Source organism: Dicentrarchus labrax, unplaced genomic scaffold (genome assembly GCF_905237075.1).
Source record: "Dicentrarchus labrax unplaced genomic scaffold, dlabrax2021, whole genome shotgun sequence".
Classification (NCBI taxonomy): Eukaryota; Metazoa; Chordata; class Actinopteri; family Moronidae; genus Dicentrarchus; species Dicentrarchus labrax.
Genome location: NW_026136708.1, coordinates 12635587 through 12654700, shown reverse-complemented (window position 1 = coordinate 12654700; position 19114 = coordinate 12635587). Strand labels below are relative to the sequence as shown.

The window sequence follows — 19114 nt, the reverse complement described above, 5'->3', positions numbered from 1 at the left end:
CAGTGCTTGCCTATAGTATTAATTAAATTAACTAGTTATTTGATTATATTCTTTACATTTAACTTTATTGAATTTAACTTTTAATCGCTGTAACCAGTTCTTCCTGCGGGTTCAATCACCTGAACTCATCTCATACTATAAAACACAATCCTTAACTCATGGTTCAGTAGAAACTATATACAGTCAGTGAGTAGTAATAAGAAACAGTTTGTGCACGGTGGAATAAAAACATACAGGCACTAACACAGACAGTCGGTGCGTCATCACTGTGTGTCGTCAGAAATCAAAGGACCCCTGAATGCTCTGAAATCAGACCGCGGGCTAACGTGAAACCCCCAAGAAAATAAAAAACAAGTATTTATCACAAAAGTTTTCATTCAAATAAAAATCTAACTGGAGAATCTCGAAACACGTGCGGATTCAACGCTTTGTCGCTGCTGTTTCGACGCGGAAGAGTGACGTTTTCCTTGCGAGCTGGTAACTATCAGCTAACAGCTAACAGCTAACAGCTAATGCTGCTACAGCTGCGCAGTTTCGTTTCACCGAAAACACCGAAAACACCGAAAACACCCACCCTGACAATAACCAGCCAGCCCTGTTTACTGTAGCTGAGTTTTTACCTGCACGAATATATCCTGGAGATTGGTATGGGCCGACTTTACCCAGCGTTGATGGTTGTCTGCTGCTAACTACAACGAAACCACAGAGGTAATGTTTATTTGTGTTCACATTGTTGTTGTTATTAATGTTTATTTGTGTTCACATTGTTGTTATTAATGTTTATTTGTGTTCACATTGTTGTTATTAATGGTTTATTTGTGTTCACATTGTTGTTGTTATTAATGTTTATTTGTGTTCAGATTGTTGTTGTTATTAATGTTAATGTTTATTTGTGTTCGATTGTTGTTGTTAATGTTTATTTGTGTTCACATTGTTGTTGTTATTAATGTTAATGTTTATTTGTGTTCACATTGTTGTTGTTATTAATGTTTATTTGTGTTCAGATTGTTGTTGTTATTAATGTTTATTTGTGTTCACATTGTTGTTGTTATTAATGTTAATGTTTATTTGTGTTCAGATTGTTGTTGTTAATGTTTATTTGTGTTCACATTGTTGTTGTTATTAATGTTAATGTTTATTTGTGTTCACATTGTTGTTGTTATTAATGTTTATTTGTGTTCAGATTGTTGTTGTTATTAATGTTTATTTGTGTTCAGATTGTTGTTGTTATTAATGTTCATTTGTGTTCAGATTGTTGTTGTTATTAATGTTAATGTTTTTTGTGTTCTTGTTGTTGTTATTAATGTTTATTTGTGTTCACATTGTTGTTGTTATTAATGTTAATGTTTATTTGTGTTCACATTGTTGTTGTTATTAATGTTTATTTGTGTTCACATTGTTGTTGTTATTAATGTTAATGTTTATTTGTGTTCACATTGTTGTTGTTATTAATGTTTATTTGTGTTCACATTGTTGTTGTTATTAATGTTAATGTTTATTTGTGTTCACATTGTTGTTATTAATGTTTTTTTGTGTTCACATTGTTGTTGTTATTAATGTTTATTTGTGTTCACATTGTTGTTATTAATGTTTATTTGTGTTCACATTGTTGTTGTTATTAATGTTTATTTGTGTTCACATTGTTGTTGTTATTAATGTTTATTTGTGTTCACATTGTTGTTGTTATTAATGTTTATTTGTGTTCAGATTGTTGTTGTTATTAATGTTAATGTTTATTTGTGTTCACATTGTTGTTGTTATTAATGTTTATTTGTGTTCACATTGTTGTTGTTATTAATGTTTATTTGTGTTCGATTGTTGTTGTTATTAATGTTAATGGTTTTTTGTGTTCGATTGTTGTTGTTATTAATGTTAATGGTTTATTTGTGTTCGATTGTTGTTGTTATTAATGTTAATGGTTTATTTGTGTTCACATTGTTGTTGTTATTAATGTTAATGTTTATTTGTGTTCACATTGTTGTTGTTGTTGTTATTAATGTTTATTTGTGTTCACATTGTTGTTGTTATTAATGTTTATTTGTGTTCACATTGTTGTTGTTATTAATGTTTATTTGTGTTCACATTGTTGTTATTAATGTTTATTTGTGTTCAGATTGTTGTTGTTATTAACGTTAATGGTTTATTTGTGTTCAGATTGTTGTTGTTATTAACGTTAATGGTTTATTTGTGTTCAGATTGTTGTTGTTATTAATGTTAATGGTTTATTTGTGTTCAGATTGTTGTTGTTATTAACGTTAATGGTTTATTTGTGTTCAGATTGTTATTGTTATTATGTTACATTGTGATTGTGAACTGCCAACGTGGAGCATCAAAACACGCTTTGTTTTCTCTGCTCTGTTTTTCTTGTCTTCATATAAATGTTGAGCATTCATCATTCATGTGTAATAAAATATGTAGGTCAGTATATATGCATTGTTAACCATGCAGCCATTAGAGCTGCAACTATTATGTTCAGTCTCAACAGTTCTTAAATTCATCCAATCATTATTTATTTGTAAAGGTCAGATCTTTAATGTAACTAATGTAAAACTATTCAAAAAGATTATTAATACAATAATAAAACAACTTAAAAGAAGAAACATTGTTCACTTGTAAAGTCAGAAAACTTCATAAAGAACCAGCACTTTATGCTTTCACATTCTAGTTAATACATTTCAGTCCATCTATTAATCAGTTAACTGACTAATTGTTTAAGATTCAACACTATGTCACAATCCTATTGTACATGCATCATTATCATACTTGCTATTGTGGGTTTTTCTGCTTTTGCTGTTTTCTTGACGTGTACATGAAGGTAGATTCTGCTGCTCTATTCCATTTCATTTTGTTTACAATTAACTTAACCCACGGTTGGGTGTCCCTGTCACAGTCTTTGGTTTTCTGCTATATCCTCTGTTGCACCTCATCCATCAAACAGAGTATCTTATTCTTATTGTCCTCTCTGCTTGGTTTCAGCCACAATGAAGAGAAGAGCCGAAGCGGCGTCGTCGCCGCTGCAGGGGACAAAGAGGCGTCGTGATGACAGCAGCTCAGACGAAGAGTCACAGTTATCCAGACAAGGTAAATATATTCATATTCACCCTCCACACAATGTCTGGATAACAACACAAGAGTTAAGATAACAATCTGGTGTTTTTATTGCCAGAGTAAATATTGTAAGCCACTTTCATACTTTGTTGTTGGTCTGAAAAATGTCAGGCTGTTTGTTTACTTTGGTGTCTCTGCCTGCTCCTGTTCCTACATTAATGGTTTAGGTTAGGTTAGGTTAGGTTATACTTTATTCATCCCACAACGGGAAAATTCACTCGTCACAGCAGCAAGTTATTAAAAAATACACTAAAACACTATAAAACCACTAAAAAGAGGGAAGAAAGTTCAGAGCTGCTGTAACTAGCTGCTACTCACATGGCGCCAACATTGTGACAACAGTGTTTATACCTGTGTGTCTGTGGGTTTCTCCTGTCTAGACTCTAGTCAAAATGATTCCCTCAGTGACCAGGAGGATGTCAGACCAGGATTCTCCAGGCCCTCCGTATCGTCCTTTGATGACCAAGAGAATGACGCCTCACAGACCTCCAGTTTCTCTATGTACAACAGTGTGTCTCAGAAACTCATGGTAATGTATTGAAACCTGCATTAACGCTACATATTTAGTTATATTTAGTTTATTTTGCATTTGCATTTCTACTGATTTTCCTAACTCCATTATTCTCTCATTCCTCTTACGTCTTAGGCCAAGATGGGCTTCCGTGAGGGTGAAGGTCTGGGGAAGTTTGGCCAGGGACGCAAAGAGATCGTGGAGGCCTCTACTCAGCGAGGCAGAAGAGGTCTCGGTCTCACACTGCAGGGCTTTCAGGGGGAGCTCAATGTCGACTGGCGCGATGAACCAGAGGTACCCAGCAGTAAATAATCACAGAGTAATGTTTTCAGTGGTTTGAGTTCTGGTGGTTTTCTATAAATTATATGAATTATATGTCTATTATTGAAATGTCAATAGTTTTTCCCACATTTTTTATGTATACGTCATGATGATATGTTGACATAATCTGTTGTTTCCCATCTCCTGTCTCCCTTTGTTTGTCTCTTTCTGTTTGTCTGTTCAGCCTAGTGCTGTAGAGAAAGTAGACTGGTTCCCAGAAAGCACCACAGAGACCCCAGATGCAGATGAGCTGAGGGACTGGATGAGTCTGGGACAGGTAAATACAAACACTTGAGACACTCACATAGATATATATCATACACAATGTTCTTTCAGGCGTACTCTGCATACTCCCTCATTTGTATACATTTTGTTTTTAAAGTCTTGTTTTTGGCTGCTTGCAGAGAAAACTTAAGATTGAGGATGAGACAGAGTTTTGCACTGAAGACCTCCTACACACTCTTCTAAGGTGCAAGGTGAGATATAACTTCTGTTTCATTTGAATCCCTTTTTGTTTTACACTTAAACATAAAAAAACTAAATCTTTATTTAAATACCTCCGCAGTATTTATCCAATGTTCAGGAAACAGAGGTGGCAGTTTGGTAGAAGATTAATACCCTGAAGAAAGACTTAATTGTCCCTGTGAATGTTGCATCGGGGTGTTGACTTAATGTCAGTCCTTCTTTGGTCTGGTGTGAATGTTAGACATTAACCAGGAGAGGAGGTTTAGGATTTGTAGGTGTAATTTTTGCGTTTTGGGAGCCTTTTTTTCACTGTGTTGTAGTGAATATAGGATACTAATTCACTTTTCTGTGTGTTAAATTCTGTAGATTGAAATCTATGCTGGATGGACCCAAATCAGAATACTGTAATATCCCTGAGTTGTGTAACCACTGTGTCTTGTTTGATGTTCAGACTGTATTTGATAACCTGGAAGGCGAGGAGATGAGGAGAGCACGGACACGCTCTAACCCTTACGAGACGATCAGAGGAGGTATCTTCCTCAACAGGTGAGTCTTTAGGTATTCATTAATAAATAGAAAATATGTTTCATTCTTGCCTTTTGAAAAACTTTACTGAAAAGTTTTATTCTTTTAGTAACACAGACATCAAGATTGTAGTACCATTTTCATATGGGGAATGTATTATACTGTATCCTAGTAGTTAATGCCAGGTAACTTTTTAATTTTCACATAGATTAATGAGTACTCTGTGGGTTGTTCTTCCTGTATTTAGAGCAGCTATGAAAATGGCCAACATTGACCACTGCTTCGACAGTATGTTCACCAACCCAAAGGATTCACAAGGGGTAAGTTGCTCAAAGTAACAGCTGTTATGTGCTGCTCTGAACTTTGGCTCAGCCCAGACAGGCCCATATAAACAGATGGTGAGATAAAACTTTCTGTTTTTGTAGAAACCTCTGACAAAGGACCGCGAGGGCGAGCTTTTGTACTTCGGTGATGTCTGTGCGGGCCCTGGAGGCTTTTCAGAGTACATACTGTGGAGGAGACGTTGGCATGCCAAAGGGTTTGGCATGACATTGAAAGGACCCTGTGACTTCAAACTGGAAGATTTCTACGCAGCGCCGAGTGAGCTGTTCGAGCCTTACTATGGTACGTGCATGCACATCACGTTCACAGGGGGAGAGCAAAAACTGGTTATGTCTCAGGTGATGAATGATTCAGTGAAAACTTGACCTTTGTGTGTCCCAGGTGAGGGAGGGGTGGATGGGGACGGCGACATCACTCGGCCGGAAAACATTACTGCCTTCCGAAACTTTGTCCTGGAAAGTACAGAGAAAAGAGGGCTGCACTTCCTCATGGCAGATGGGGTGAGACTGTTTCAAAATGTATTTCTTTCTAGTTCAGGGTATTTGTAGCTACAGCTCTGCTTCAGAGCATGCAACAAAAATCTAACATTTACATATCAAACAGAAGCTGAGGTCACAGACTCTGACAGACTGATAACTCTGGTCTCTGGCCCCGGTAGGGTTTCTCTGTAGAAGGCCAGGAAAACATCCAGGAGATCCTGAGCAAGCAGCTAATGCTCTGTCAGTTCCTCACGGCCCTCTCTACACTCAGGACAGGTATGTGTATACATGTAGAGTAACCTGTCTCATCGAGCTCCTGGTGTTTCTAAATTTCCTAAAAACTCTATGAAACCAATGAAAACATTTCTGTTCAGTGTTACCTACAGGGTATTCATGTTCTTGTACTCACCCATGTATTTGTGTTTGTATCTGGGTTCAGGCTAAAGGATTGTGGTACTTCTTGTCTTTTCCAGGTGGTCACTTCGTCTGTAAGACGTTTGACCTCTTCACTCGCTTCAGTGTGGGTTTGGTCTACCTGCTCTACCTCTGCTTCGACAGGATATCTCTCTTCAAACCTGTCACCAGCAGGCCTGCCAACTCTGAGAGGTGGGTGTATGTGTCTGACAGCATTATCCTACTCCATAGACAAAAACTATAGTTTTACCTCTTATATCATCCTAACTTCAAAGTGGACAGAGACAAAATAAAACTCATCAAAACATTATTTGTTTGTCTTTCCACTATTGCAACAATCACTAACTCTGGTTTGGTCTAAATAAATCCTTAATTCACAGACGTAGATGAGAAAAACAGCTGTTTCAGTCACTGTACTCGCTCGTACACAGAGGGACTCTGATGTATTAACATGCATGCACGGCCAGACCAGTTTTGTCAACAAAGCACAGACAGGCTGGGTTATAAACACAGGCAGAGAGAGACACATCCACACCATCCACTTTATCTTTACATAGTAAATAGCTGTTTGCTGCTATATTAAGGTTTTAAATCTCATATTATGACCTTTATTGGCTACACCACGTAGCAGCAAGATGACAAAACCCACAAGTTTTGTTACATAACGTAAGTAATCTGCACGTTCTCTGATATCAATCATTTCTTCTTAGTAGCTAATGGGACAGAAGCTGCAAATAATTTCAGCAAAACTGCAAAACAACAAAAGAACTGAAACAAGTAATAGATCACTTGGTTTCATTTTATAGTTTTAGTGCTGATTGGAAAAACAAAGCGTCAGCAACATAAAGACTCAGTAGGATTTTCTTTTTGTCACCGTCTGGCAGTGAATACAGGAGCATGGCTGCACATACTGCCAGACTTAAGGATATATTTTACCACTGGGCCATCAGGCATCTCAACTTATAAACGTAAATATTCCACATCGCTTATCTGTTTACCTGCTGTCTGCAAAATGCACTACAAATGACTGCTGCTGTTATACATAATCAATGTGCAGTACTTCTGTATTAACTTTTACACACACTCATATATTTATATTGTATTTATCTAACTTGTGCTGTGATTGCCACTAGTGCTCTTACTGCTGAGCTGACCTGTTTTTCTCGTCCAAGATATTTCATTGTATCGCAGACCCTGTGTTAACCTACATATAACTAATAAAAAAGAACAGAACTGATAACTTCTGAGTTCGCCACATGGCCATGTGATACGACATGGATGTACATTTGACCCTTGGTCTTCAACACATCATTAGATCACATGTTTTACTGGTTCATTTAGCTTCAGTGGAGACATAAATAAGCAAATAAATAGGTGGGACTGACTGATTATGCAAGTGTGCATAAGACTGTGGTTCCAGTTTTTGAAATTCTTGAATCTGTAAATCTTTTCCCCGCTCATCCCACACCATCTGCAGGTACATAGTGTGTCGTGGTCTGAAGCCTGGTTCAGACGCTGTCAGGGAGTACATGTTCAGGGTCAACTTGAAACTGAACCAACTGAGGAACACGGACACCGACGTCACGGATGTGGTTCCCCAGAGGATCATTAAGGAAGACACCGACTTCTACCAGTTTATGGTCAACTCCAATGAGAGGTAGAGACACACAGTATTCACAAAGGCCTGAACCTTTTCATTTCAAACTGAGTGACTGACATAACTTGTGTTACTGCAGCCTCTGTGCAGTCCAGATCAAGGCCTTGGCTAAGATCCACGCCTTTGTCGTAGACCCGTGAGTAACCTCTCTTATACTGTGCGTTTATCTCTATTGCAGTAGAGTCATGTGTGATGGTGTTTATGTATGCAGCTGACTGTGTGACACTGCATTTGTTTCTGTAGGACCCTTTCAGAGACGAGGCAAGCAGACATTAGAAAGGAGTGTCTGAAACTTTGGGGGGTGAGTGTAGAAACTGTGATACAGTGAATACAGAGTTGTATTCTTTGTCATTCTACCTCTAAATACATTTTATATCCATTTCCAGGTCCCTGACAAGGCCAGAGTCACTCCTGCTTCCTCAGATCCAAAGTCAAAATTCTATGAACTGGTTAAGGTGAGTTTGTTTCTACTTGTTAATAATGGAAGTAAACTAAAAGTGTTAAGCATCTTTGTGCACTGGAGCTTTATTTTCCATATCTGTTGAGATTTATGTTCAAAATCAAAAATGTAAACAAATATGTATTTATTTGCAAATGGGCTGGTTTAAAATGTTAAATCTGTCTCCATGTGTGTCTTTCCTCTTCTCTTTACACCTGTTGCACCTCAGAATTCAGATGTGGACTCTTTCCAGTGTAAGCTCACACCTCTCAACTCCACCACACTCGAGAAGTTGCGTCATATCCTGGACCACAGGTGCATTGTGGGAGGTGGAGAGCAGATCTTCCTCCTATCTCTGGGGGTGAGTCTTAAGGGTGACCTTTCACACGATGCTCTTTTTGTACTGTCTTTTCCAAGATGTTCAGTATTTGAGATCGATAGCAGTTCCTATCTATGCATTATTACACACAGTAATGTGAAACCCAGGTAAGTATCCTCACATAGAGCTATTTTACTATTCACCCCTATGTTTTTATTTTTTATCCAGCGGCAACCAGAGAGCCTTTTTTTTTCGTTTTTAAAGCGTGGTAGCCTGTGATTGAACCCGTTTTAATCTGTTTATCTGCTCTCTCCATTTCCCCTTGGCGTGTGTAGAAGTCTCAAATATACACATGGGATGGGAAGATGCCTGTGCGCTGGAGGAAACTGGAGAATTTCAAGCTAGAGCTGCCAAGAGATACACTTCTGAGTGTGGAGATCGTCCAAGAGCTGAAGGGCGAGGTGAGAGGAGGGGCTGGGAAGATGAAAGCTAATTGATGAAATATGGGAGCCTGTCCCAAACTCTTTAAGCTTGGCTCCACTATCTCAATAGATGATGTGTACTTCTGTTGTGTCATACTTTTTTGATCTTTTGCTCATTTGCTTACTAAAAAAAGGAACAATTGCATCTGTTTTTGCTGCTCATGGTCAATATATAAATACAGTATATTTGGTCCTCAGGGCAAAGCTCAGCGTAGAATCAACGCAGTTCACGTAATGGATGCACTAATACTGAATGGCACTGATGTAAGAGATAAGCACTTCAACCAAAGGTAGGACAGTGTCACCTGTATCAGTGGTTCTTACTCTTTTATATTTATTTACTATAGTTTTACTTAATAATGGCTGTTGTATGTGCAGGATCCAGATGGCTGAGAAGTTTGTGAAGGCAGTGGCCAAACCCAGCAGACCAGACATGAACCCTATCAGGTAGTAATTTGAAATAATTTAACTGTCCTGAATGCTGCTTTGTAATGTATTTGCAGGGATTTTATTCTCACTGAAAGCACTGGAAGGGTGGACAGTATGAGAAGGACACTTGCATAATATAATATACTAATACATATAGTATAATGTGTAGTGAAACACTGGTGGATGTAATGGAAGTCTGTACGTGAAGCTTACAGGTAGATTTAGTCGTAAACCCAACGACGCATTTTGAGTCTAACAAGTTGATATAACATTAACAATACCTGAGATCAGTGGTTCTCAAACGTTTTCGAACAGCTGACATTTTTGATAAATTAAAATATTGCTGTATGAAGAGTTACAATACACAACACAATCTTGTAACTGAAAGACACTTAAATGTATCATTTCAAGGTTAGAATCCATCACTAAATTCAAGGCAAGACTATTTTTGTCAACATGCAGTAACATTAAGTTGTTGTTGAGTCTTTTTATTAGATTTATCTTACAATTTAATGACAAAAACATGGGCTTGTGCTTCATTGAGGATCTTTGTCTTTCATCCTGGAGGCAACTGCAGTTTACAGTAGTTAACGATTGAATAGAATATTGAATATAAAATGTGGTTTATCAATCTTACATTTTACATGTATTTTTTTAATTAACCTAAAAAATAAATCTCACCTACCACTTGCAGTACTCCAGAGTATCCCTAGGGATACATGTTCCCCATTTGGGAAACACTGCTCTCGATGCTGACAATTATTAATGAAGTAAATCTGCGTTTAAGAACGTGAGCACGATTTTGTGATATCACAGTTAAACTTGTGAAATAAAATACAATTGCATATTGATAGATGTTTTTTTTTCCTGAGGGAAAATGGTTAGATGTAATTTTAAGAATGATAGACGCTAATTCAACATTTTTGTTGTAAAACCGTATACGACACAAGTTCAGAGTGTAAAGAGTATTTTTGTCTTGAATGTAACTTAAAAGTAAAGTTAAATCTTTTCCCCAAACAGAGTGAAGGAGGTTTACAGGCTCGAGGAAATGGAGAAAATATTTGTCAGGTATGACCCATCTCATAGTCACATGATCTATAAAATATGATGTTTCATATAGTAATTTCCTAAATATTGAGTGTTTTTTTACTTTTTACTCCATCAGACTCGAGATGAAGGTGACAAAGAGTTCAGGAGGAGTCCCACGTCTGTCCTACACCGGCAGAGATGACCGACACTTCCTTCCCACCGGCCTGTACATCATTAAAACTGTCAATGGTATGTATATGTGCTTCTCATCAATAAATGCCACTTATATTCTCTCACAACTTTAATTTGTTTGAACTGTGTCAAAGCCTCATCAATCTCATCATTTTTGAGTGCGTGTAGAGTCATGGACAAATAAAATGTGCAAATTCTGACATGTCTCCTCCCTCTTCATGCCTCAGAGCCGTGGACGATGGCATACAGTAAAAACTCCAAGATGAAGTTCTTCTATAATAAAACAACCAAACAGTCCACCTATGAAATGCCACCCAACTCTGCTGCTCCCTTCCAGTATGTACTCTCTTCTCTATTCAATATCGAATTCATTTAATCAGTTGAATCAGTCAGTTCTGTAAATTCAGGTGTTTTAAACATGTTAATTATTAATACACTGATATCTTGATGATCTGATGAATGAACAGTATCCTTTCTCTGTCTTGTCCTCAGTGTTTGCCACTCTGAGCGGCTCTTCTGGGCGTGGGTGGACGGGGTGATAGTCCATGATTCTCAGACACGGATGGACCCTGAGAAACTGTCCAAAGATTGTGTTTTGTCCTTCGTCCACCAGAACTACCAGCCCTGAAACACTCGCAGAGCCTCAGAGCTTCAGCAGCTACAACCTAGACACAGAATGCACTACCTTATGGAGGATACAGAGCCTTAGAAACGGTTATCATACAATGTCTTAATTGATATTCATTGTGACAGGAAAAGAGGGATTCATAAAAGACTGTACAGCCAAATAAATAAATCTACCAACAGTATCAATCAAGTTAAATATCGATTAATAAACTGCTTTATAACCATTGTTAGGGCCCTCCTGTTCCTCTATATTATGTTGCTTAGAGAAATAACTACCGGGTTGTAACTGGAGTTCTGCAGCTCAAGTGATTGTTTGCTGCTATTTCTAGCGGTGACATTTGGACTGTGTATAAGCAACGGACATTTGACAAATCGCTCTGTCTTTCTGCCTTTTCCACTGCCCTTCGCTCTGAATCGTGATGAAGAAGACTTGCTTCATAGGACAATATGGAGACAAAATGCTGCTGCTGTCTCTACATTGGATTGCATGTCCCTGTAGATGAAATTTTACAGTTCCTCGTCCATACAAATGCTCGTGTGTGTGCGTGCGTGTGTGTGCGCATACATCACAAGAGCTGCCAGTTGCAAATGTTAAACTATGCATCCATATCTGTAAACACAGACTCGCTTTGCCTTGCTCTACGCCTGCTTGTAACACTAACTGCTCCTGTCTTCATCTCCATAGAGACCAGATTCTTTCGTCCCTGGTTCTCACACCAACGGGCTCCTTATTGTCAAACCTGAAAAACTGTAGCTGAAGCCTAAAAACAAACAAACAAACTTATCCTCACCATCATTTTAACATCTATGCCAGTTACAGATGTAGCAGTTTTTCCCCACAAATACCTGACTATCATACTGTGTGTGTGTGTGTGTGTGTGTGTGTGTGTGTGTGTGTGTGTGTGTGTGTGTGTGTGTGTGTGTGTGTGTGTGTGTGTGTGTGTGTGTGTGTGTCAACATTTGATTGGAGTCCTGTTAGGTTTTAGGTTTGTTTCTACTCTGACACCTCTTTGTGATTGTGCCTCATTATCGCCTGGACTTTGTGTTTATTAAATATTGCAAAATGAGTTATTTTTTTCTTGTAAAGTTAGCCATCAATCCCTTTGATGTAAATATTGATAATGTAGTAAATAAATTGGAAATTCTCTTCCAAGAAATTACTTTAAACTGCCCCGTGACATTTGATCAGACTGTAGTCTGAGTGATAATAACCATGAAGCTGTTTGTCAACTAAAATGTGCCCACAGGACGCAATCAATGGCAACCTAATTGTGTTTTACATGACACAGATTAACAAACAAGATATAGGGCTGGTTTCACAGACGAGGCTTAAACCTACTTCAAGACTAAATCTGCGCCGTCTAAACTCAAAGCGACTTGCACAGACATATCTTAAAATAGTTTTTTAATAGATTTTGCCTGTTCTGGATTAAACTATGCTGATTGCAAGAGGGAGCATTAGAGCTACTCTAGGACAAACTTGGAGACTAAATTTAACAAGGTTTCAAGGTTTAACTTCTGCTTTATACTGTTTTTGAGGGAGTCCATGGACTATTTCAGGGTTCCCACACAGTTAGAGACTAGTCTTCCAGTCATAGAAACACCTATAAATTGATTAAAATATGCTGGAAAAAATCAATGTTGTCCATAAAGATGTTTATTGTATTTGAGTCCCTCACTCAGATCACTTACATAAACCTAGGTGTATATTTTGTTTGAAAGTCAACAGCTGGTACTTGCAGGGTTTCATTTGTATGTCTAATATCATGTAATGTGTAATGTTGTTGTAACTGGAGTCTCTAAAATGTTATTGAGGGTTCATGTTTTCGTTATTTTGATTGAAAATAATCCCTCACCTGACCGGACATTAGAGGGTTTTTTACTGTTTCAGGCGTCATTTGAATTTATAATTCATTATAATCTCCTCCTCCTATATATCATCTCCTGAACCATCTTGTGCTCCATAAATGTTACGGCGCTCAAACACACAGAAACACATTTTTAAATGGAGGCCAAAGTTGAACTTTTTACCTTTTTATTTGCTCAGCGTTGTTTGCTTTAAAGATCGGGACTCTTATTTTGAAATCCCACTCCCGCAGCCAATCAGCTTTCAGCTTTATATAACGCAAACCGGAAGCGATGTTATGAAAACAAACAGACTCCACGCCCTGACAGCAAGGACCAAACAGGTGACTTTACTGGTTATTCTTTCATTTTCCTCTGTCTTTTATTCAATTATTTTACAACTTACAAGATGATAACATTGTTTTAAAGAAATAAGATACGTTAGACTGAATAATTAGCAGAATATGAGTTTTTATCTGAATAAGTCTTTCTAGAGTTGTTTCATAAGCTAAGATGCGTTTGGATACATAACTAGTCTCATGACACCTGAAGCGACTGCTTATATAAACTAGCATCAGGATTAATATCGCCTCACTCTACATACAATGTATTACATGCTGTATTAATGTATTACAGTCTAAGTTTGTTAATATTTCACTTTTCAGACAGTTTTGAGCACTTTGACAGCAGCCATGCTGAAAGCTGTGGGACAAGCTCTGTTCTCGACTGGACTACAGAACCCGAAATTCACTGCAGAGGAGAAACAGGTAAATGTTTCCCAGATTACTTTGTGTAAAAAGAAAAGACAGTAAACCTTTGGCCTGATGTTGGTTGTTCTGGTTATCACACTGTCATGTGACCAGAGATGTGATGTAGTTTGTGTTGAGTTGGTGCTGAAATGAGTCATTGTATAAGCTTAAAGTAAATACACTTTAAGTAATTCCTCTTTCTCGCAGGGATTTGTCACTCTCTGTTCACAAATGGAATATTTGGAGGGTTTTGAATTGATAATAGGACAAAACAATTGATTATGTCACCTTGGACACTAGGAACTTATAATAGGCATTTTTCAAAGTTTTCTGTAGTCTTAAAGATTTGTCAGTCAATAAATCAATTAACCATTTATCAAGAAACATTCTCATGAAAACATTGGCTGCATCCAGCTTCTCCAGTGCTGCTTTTCTTTTTTTCTTTAACTTTAAATTTAGTATCTTTTGGGCTGATAATCGAATGAAACAACACGTTTGCAGATGTCACCTGGGGATGTTGTGATTGGTGTTACGCCTTTAATATGTGACCTGTTAGCGTCTGTTACGCTAGAGGATTAATAAAATAAGTCATATTGAAGCATCAACAAAATTGTGGTGTTATATCACTCCTTACAATGTTTGTGTCTTTTAATCTTTTAATATTATGAGGTCACAACTAGTGGTAACAGCTTTCTAAATATTTCGTATATTTATTTATAAAGCACCTTTCATACAGACTAAAGTAAGTCAAAGTGCTTTACAGATGCTGATAATAAGACAATAAAACACTTTAGAGACGAGAATGTGTGATCTGTGCCATATAAACACTATGGTTTAACCATTTGTAGTAAGAACCATTCAAATATGTGACTAATCTAAATACTGTGGGGTCATAATGTTTGGTACACTGTATTTTAAAGACTAGTAGTGACATTACAGCTGACCAGTTCACAGAATATGGTGTAACAGGAGCATTTTTCACTAGTTTCTAAAATTGTATTGATCAACAGATTAATTTATTATGTATGTATGTATGTATGTATGTTTTACAGGAACAAGACTATGAGATTCGCACCTATCATGCCACTAACTGGGTGAGCACGACTCTGAGTGGGATGCAGTGGGATGCAGCCATGAACGCTGGGTTCCGCAGGCTCTTCAACTACATTCAAGGCAACAATAACAACAGTGAGTTTCATCAGATTTATGCCTTTTTTTGGGAGTCTGTACCAAACAAACATGTTTTTTTAGATCAGGGTATCTCTGAAGCACCACAGTAGCTCATTATAATACAGCCTTGTCTCATATTTGCAGCTTCTGTTTGGATATTGCACTCATGATATCGATAATATTTCAATTAATTGGCCCTACCTAGAATGCCACGTGGATGTATGGTGAAAGGTTTTTGTCTTTATTTTGTGTTGTTAACAAACTTAATGTAAAGCCAGAAACGTCACCAAATAAAATGAAACTTGATTAAAGGCAGCCAGTGAAGATAATAATATTAAAAGGTTGCAGAATGAATTGGGGTGAATACGAGGGAGTTGATGAATATATGCAAAGAGTCAAAGAAAAAAGTGCACTTTAGTTCTTGCTCAGCAGTTTGTAACGGCACCACTGCCTTTGTCTTACTCAGCAGTTTACAGCAGCATTATTTATGAGAATATATATTGTTTGTGCTGTTGACTACTGAGGTCTGCAGAGTGAGGAAAGAGTGATCTGTAAACCTGGTGTTTAATCCTCCACATCTGCCTCACATTGTGGTTGCATGTCCACCATCTGTTCAGGTATCTTTTATATACTGAAGATTTGATTCACCAGCTGGCAACTGAGGGTTTGTTTGGGAAATGTAATATGGACCTACAGAAGCTGCTTGACAGATGTGTGTTTTTTTTCTAAATATATATTTCCTTCTTCCTCAGAGGTGAAAGTGGAGATGACGGCCCCCGTGTCGTGCCGCGTGGACCCTGGAGCCGGCCCTGCATGTGAGTCTCAATTCACTGTATCCTTCTACATCCCAGAGGAGCATCAGGACAATCCACCGGAGCCGAGCGACCCAGAGGTGTTTGTGGAGCACAGGAAGGAGTTCACAGCTTATGTCAGGTAGAGTTCGATGTCAGCACCAAATGATTATAATATAATTATATAATATTATAATAAAATTAACTCCTATTTCAAGTTGATACTCAAAATGAATCCTGCAAATATTATTAAATAGTTCCAACTGATACCAGATTAAAAAAAAAAAAGTTCAGAACTGATTAAATAAAGACTTTTAAATCCCTGATAAGCAGAGAACTTAATCATCTTCCAGGACATACGGTGGTTTCTCCAATGAGAAAATGAAGCGTGAAGAGCTCCTGAAACTTCTGGAAAGCCTGCAGAGAGACGGAGTCCAATACGTCGACAAGCCGTTCTACGCGGCTGGCTATGACAGTCCGTTCAAACTGACCAACCGCAGGAATGAGGTCTGGGTCCTCAAGCAGGAGCCGGTGTAGGAAGTTTAAAGGTCACGCAGCACTCAGCCCACGATAACTTTAAATATTCACTAAGAAAAAAAGTTTATATGATCTCTTGATAACACTCAGTTAGACATTACTTATCAACGTCCAAAGGGAAATAAACATTGTAATTATAGAAGTGTGATGGATGAAATGGGAAGTTTAAAAGGTCACACTAACAACCAACATTTGTCTTTTTTTATTTATTTCCTTTGACTGAAAATTACTGAATTATAGACTCACTGACAGTCCTGATAATGATTACAAGAGCTGTAAGAGGTCACCATTAACAAACTGGATACAGTGGGCCAATATTACCAGCAGGTGGAGCCAAGTAGTCAGGAAACATTTTCTCTCTTTCGATTCATCTTGTTACAGAAACCTCAAGTGCCTCCTCACTTTATTATGAATAATAATAATAATAATAATAATAGTAATAATAATTGAAAATACACTAATCTTCAGCTCTTGCATTGCATGCATTAATCATTTCTACTTATTCAGTGATACTTAAAGGTAAAGAAAATACCTTACATTTCAATAATTTGATAATTCTGTATTTGTTTTCACATAAACCTTCATATAAAAAAAGACTGTGTGCAGGATGAAGAAATAAAGTCCATGTTCACATGTTTTCAAGTCTTAAAGCAGTACTTATCGATGATTTTACAGTAATTAAAAGCATTAGTTGTCGCTACAATTGTTACTCCTAAAGATGTGGGACAAAATCCACAGTCCTCATTCTGTGTAAAGATGCTCTCTAAAGTTGAGCCAAAGCCAATATGAGGCTGTGATACAGTTAGTCTAGTTTAGCAATTATCAGCTTGTTGTTGAGTACAAAATTCCTTCTTTGTGTTATGGCGGCTCACCAAGGACAGACTGTTAATGGAAACACAACACAAGACTTTTGTGTAAGAAAATAATGTAATTTTTATAAAGAAATCCACTTAATAAGCCTCAGATTATTTAAGAGAACTGTGGATTACATGGGGAATCGCCGTAGGTAGGGTCTTCTTTGCAGGACAAATAACACTTTCAGTGTAGAAGTTGATATGCTATTATTGTTTTTAAGATGAACTTGGAAAAACTGTGAACTGATCCTTTAACTCTGTTGTTCCCATGCAGGTTTTTTTCCTCTTGTTAGTCAGTGGTCGTGTTGTGAAGGTGACTCCTTCCTGACAAAATGTTGGTAAATCTCAGTTTATCTGATCTCAAACCTGATTTACCATCACTCACTGCTATCACACTCGTAATGATGAAAGACTGACTCACTGTAAATCTGGACCAGTCATACCTGCATCACTCAAAATCAACAAAAAACACCCCTCTGATGAATTAATAAGTGTGTGGTTTTCCTGCTTGTGTACTTTAAACTCAGATTTACTAACATTTCTGGTGCTTGCTGTGTGTTGGATATTAGCAAAGAGTGACACTTACAAGCTAACTGAGTTTACCACTTTTTATACATTAAATCATGTTGATCCTCATATGTAGAGTTCATGATGTACTAGAAATTGTGTTTTTTATCCAGAAGGGGTTTTACATGGTACTTGATAAGATGATGACACTGCACTGATAAATGATTAATGGGAGATTTTTCATACCCTTTTTTTTTTTTTTTTTAAATGATGTTTAAGAATGTAAAATTATCTCATCAATAATAAATATAACTCAGCATAAAATGATTGATTATTCTAATAATTTATTACCTCTGTCTTCACTGTGTAATTATGTTTTTTGCTCTCTCTGGTTCGTGATGGTTTTTTTAATGTAGTTGACAAACCACAGAAAGCTTCACTGCGTTCTTTATCTGCAGTTGATACAGTTCAGACCGTCCTCCACACTCTGATGATCGTGACCTTTTTTCCTTTATCAGCCAGATTAAATCCTCGCCACGGTTCACGCCGCGCTTCCTCCTCCTTCACCTTCTCGTCGTCAGGTTCATGTCTGCTGAGTCATTCATTTTATTTGTGGCAGAATTGTTCCCACTATCATGTTCAGACACTCAGCAGAAATAACGTCTTTTTTTATCCTCTGCGCGCACACACACACAGAGTCCGTCTGTTGTTCGCCAGTCGTATCGATCTCATCGCCTGTGTTCAGTGAGGCGAAACATTGCTGCGGATAGGAAATGTATAATGAAGCTCACTGTTTTTGTTCTGTGTAGTTTAATGTTATCTAACCCCCCCCCACAGAGCCTGGTGGAGACCTCGAGTCAGGATGCAGTAGAGAGGGAGGACAAGTAAAAATACTTCCATGACAAAACTCATTTTCTGGTGATGGAGATAAACTGGAAGAAACTAATGAACACATTTTTATGCCTCCACTCCGGCCGTCGCTGTGGCTGGAGGCATTATGTTTCTGGGTTGTCTGTCCGTCTGTCTCATTCTTGTGAACGAATATCTCAGCAACGCCTGGAGTAAATTTCTTCAAATTTGGCACCAACGTCCACTTTAACTCATAGATGAAGTGACAAGAATTTGGTGGTCAAAGGTCAAGGTCACTGTGAGCTGACAACATCCAAGTATGTTTCTTTGATTTTATCAAGGTTCCAGTTTTTCCTACATCCCATGTTAAATTTACTTGGCTGGCGAATGTGAATTTTGTCCGAAGTGTTTAAGTCTTGTCTTTAAATGGCTTAGTCTGTCTGACCAACAGATCTAAATGATTTACTATCATA

At 37.6% G+C, this 19114-nt stretch overlaps 2 protein-coding genes across 2 annotated transcripts; both read left to right on the top strand.

The window, feature by feature from the left end:
* The first annotated feature begins 271 nt into the window (after positions 1-271).
* Positions 272-12499, top strand: cmtr1 (cap methyltransferase 1). The gene is made up of 24 exons (XM_051410050.1): positions 272-708; positions 2977-3081; positions 3489-3637; positions 3755-3913; positions 4125-4217; positions 4345-4416; positions 4857-4951; positions 5178-5250; positions 5356-5554; positions 5654-5772; positions 5931-6027; positions 6225-6357; positions 7643-7822; positions 7902-7958; positions 8066-8123; positions 8209-8277; positions 8491-8622; positions 8916-9041; positions 9261-9352; positions 9441-9509; positions 10512-10559; positions 10657-10769; positions 10940-11048; positions 11205-12499. The coding sequence occupies exons 2-24, from the start codon at positions 2982-2984 to the stop codon at positions 11338-11340; spliced, it is 2478 nt and encodes an 825-aa protein (XP_051266010.1). The 5' UTR covers positions 272-708; positions 2977-2981; the 3' UTR covers positions 11341-12499.
* Positions 12500-13389: 890 nt separating this feature from the next.
* Positions 13390-18116, top strand: hebp2 (heme binding protein 2). The gene is made up of 5 exons (XM_051410088.1): positions 13390-13528; positions 13850-13951; positions 14986-15121; positions 15856-16036; positions 16248-18116. Exons 1-5 carry the CDS (start codon positions 13484-13486, stop codon positions 16429-16431), a joined length of 648 nt encoding a protein of 215 aa, XP_051266048.1. The 5' UTR covers positions 13390-13483; the 3' UTR covers positions 16432-18116.
* Positions 18117-19114: the final 998 nt, after the last annotated feature.

Excerpts from the sequence above, each read along its gene's own strand:
- hebp2 (XM_051410088.1), top strand. The coding sequence starts at position 13,484 with ATGAAAACAAACAGACTCCACGCCCTGACAGCAAGGACCAAACAG. Across the intron at positions 13,952-14,985 it reads TCACTGCAGAGGAGAAACAG|GAACAAGACTATGAGATTCG; the intron begins GTAAATGTTTCC and ends TATGTTTTACAG. Across the intron at positions 16,037-16,247 it reads GAGTTCACAGCTTATGTCAG|GACATACGGTGGTTTCTCCA; the intron begins GTAGAGTTCGAT and ends ATCATCTTCCAG.
- cmtr1 (XM_051410050.1), top strand. The coding sequence starts at position 2,982 with ATGAAGAGAAGAGCCGAAGCGGCGTCGTCGCCGCTGCAGGGGACAAAG. Across the intron at positions 9,510-10,511 it reads CCAGACATGAACCCTATCAG|AGTGAAGGAGGTTTACAGGC; the intron begins GTAGTAATTTGA and ends TTCCCCAAACAG. Across the intron at positions 10,770-10,939 it reads CATCATTAAAACTGTCAATG|AGCCGTGGACGATGGCATAC; the intron begins GTATGTATATGT and ends TTCATGCCTCAG.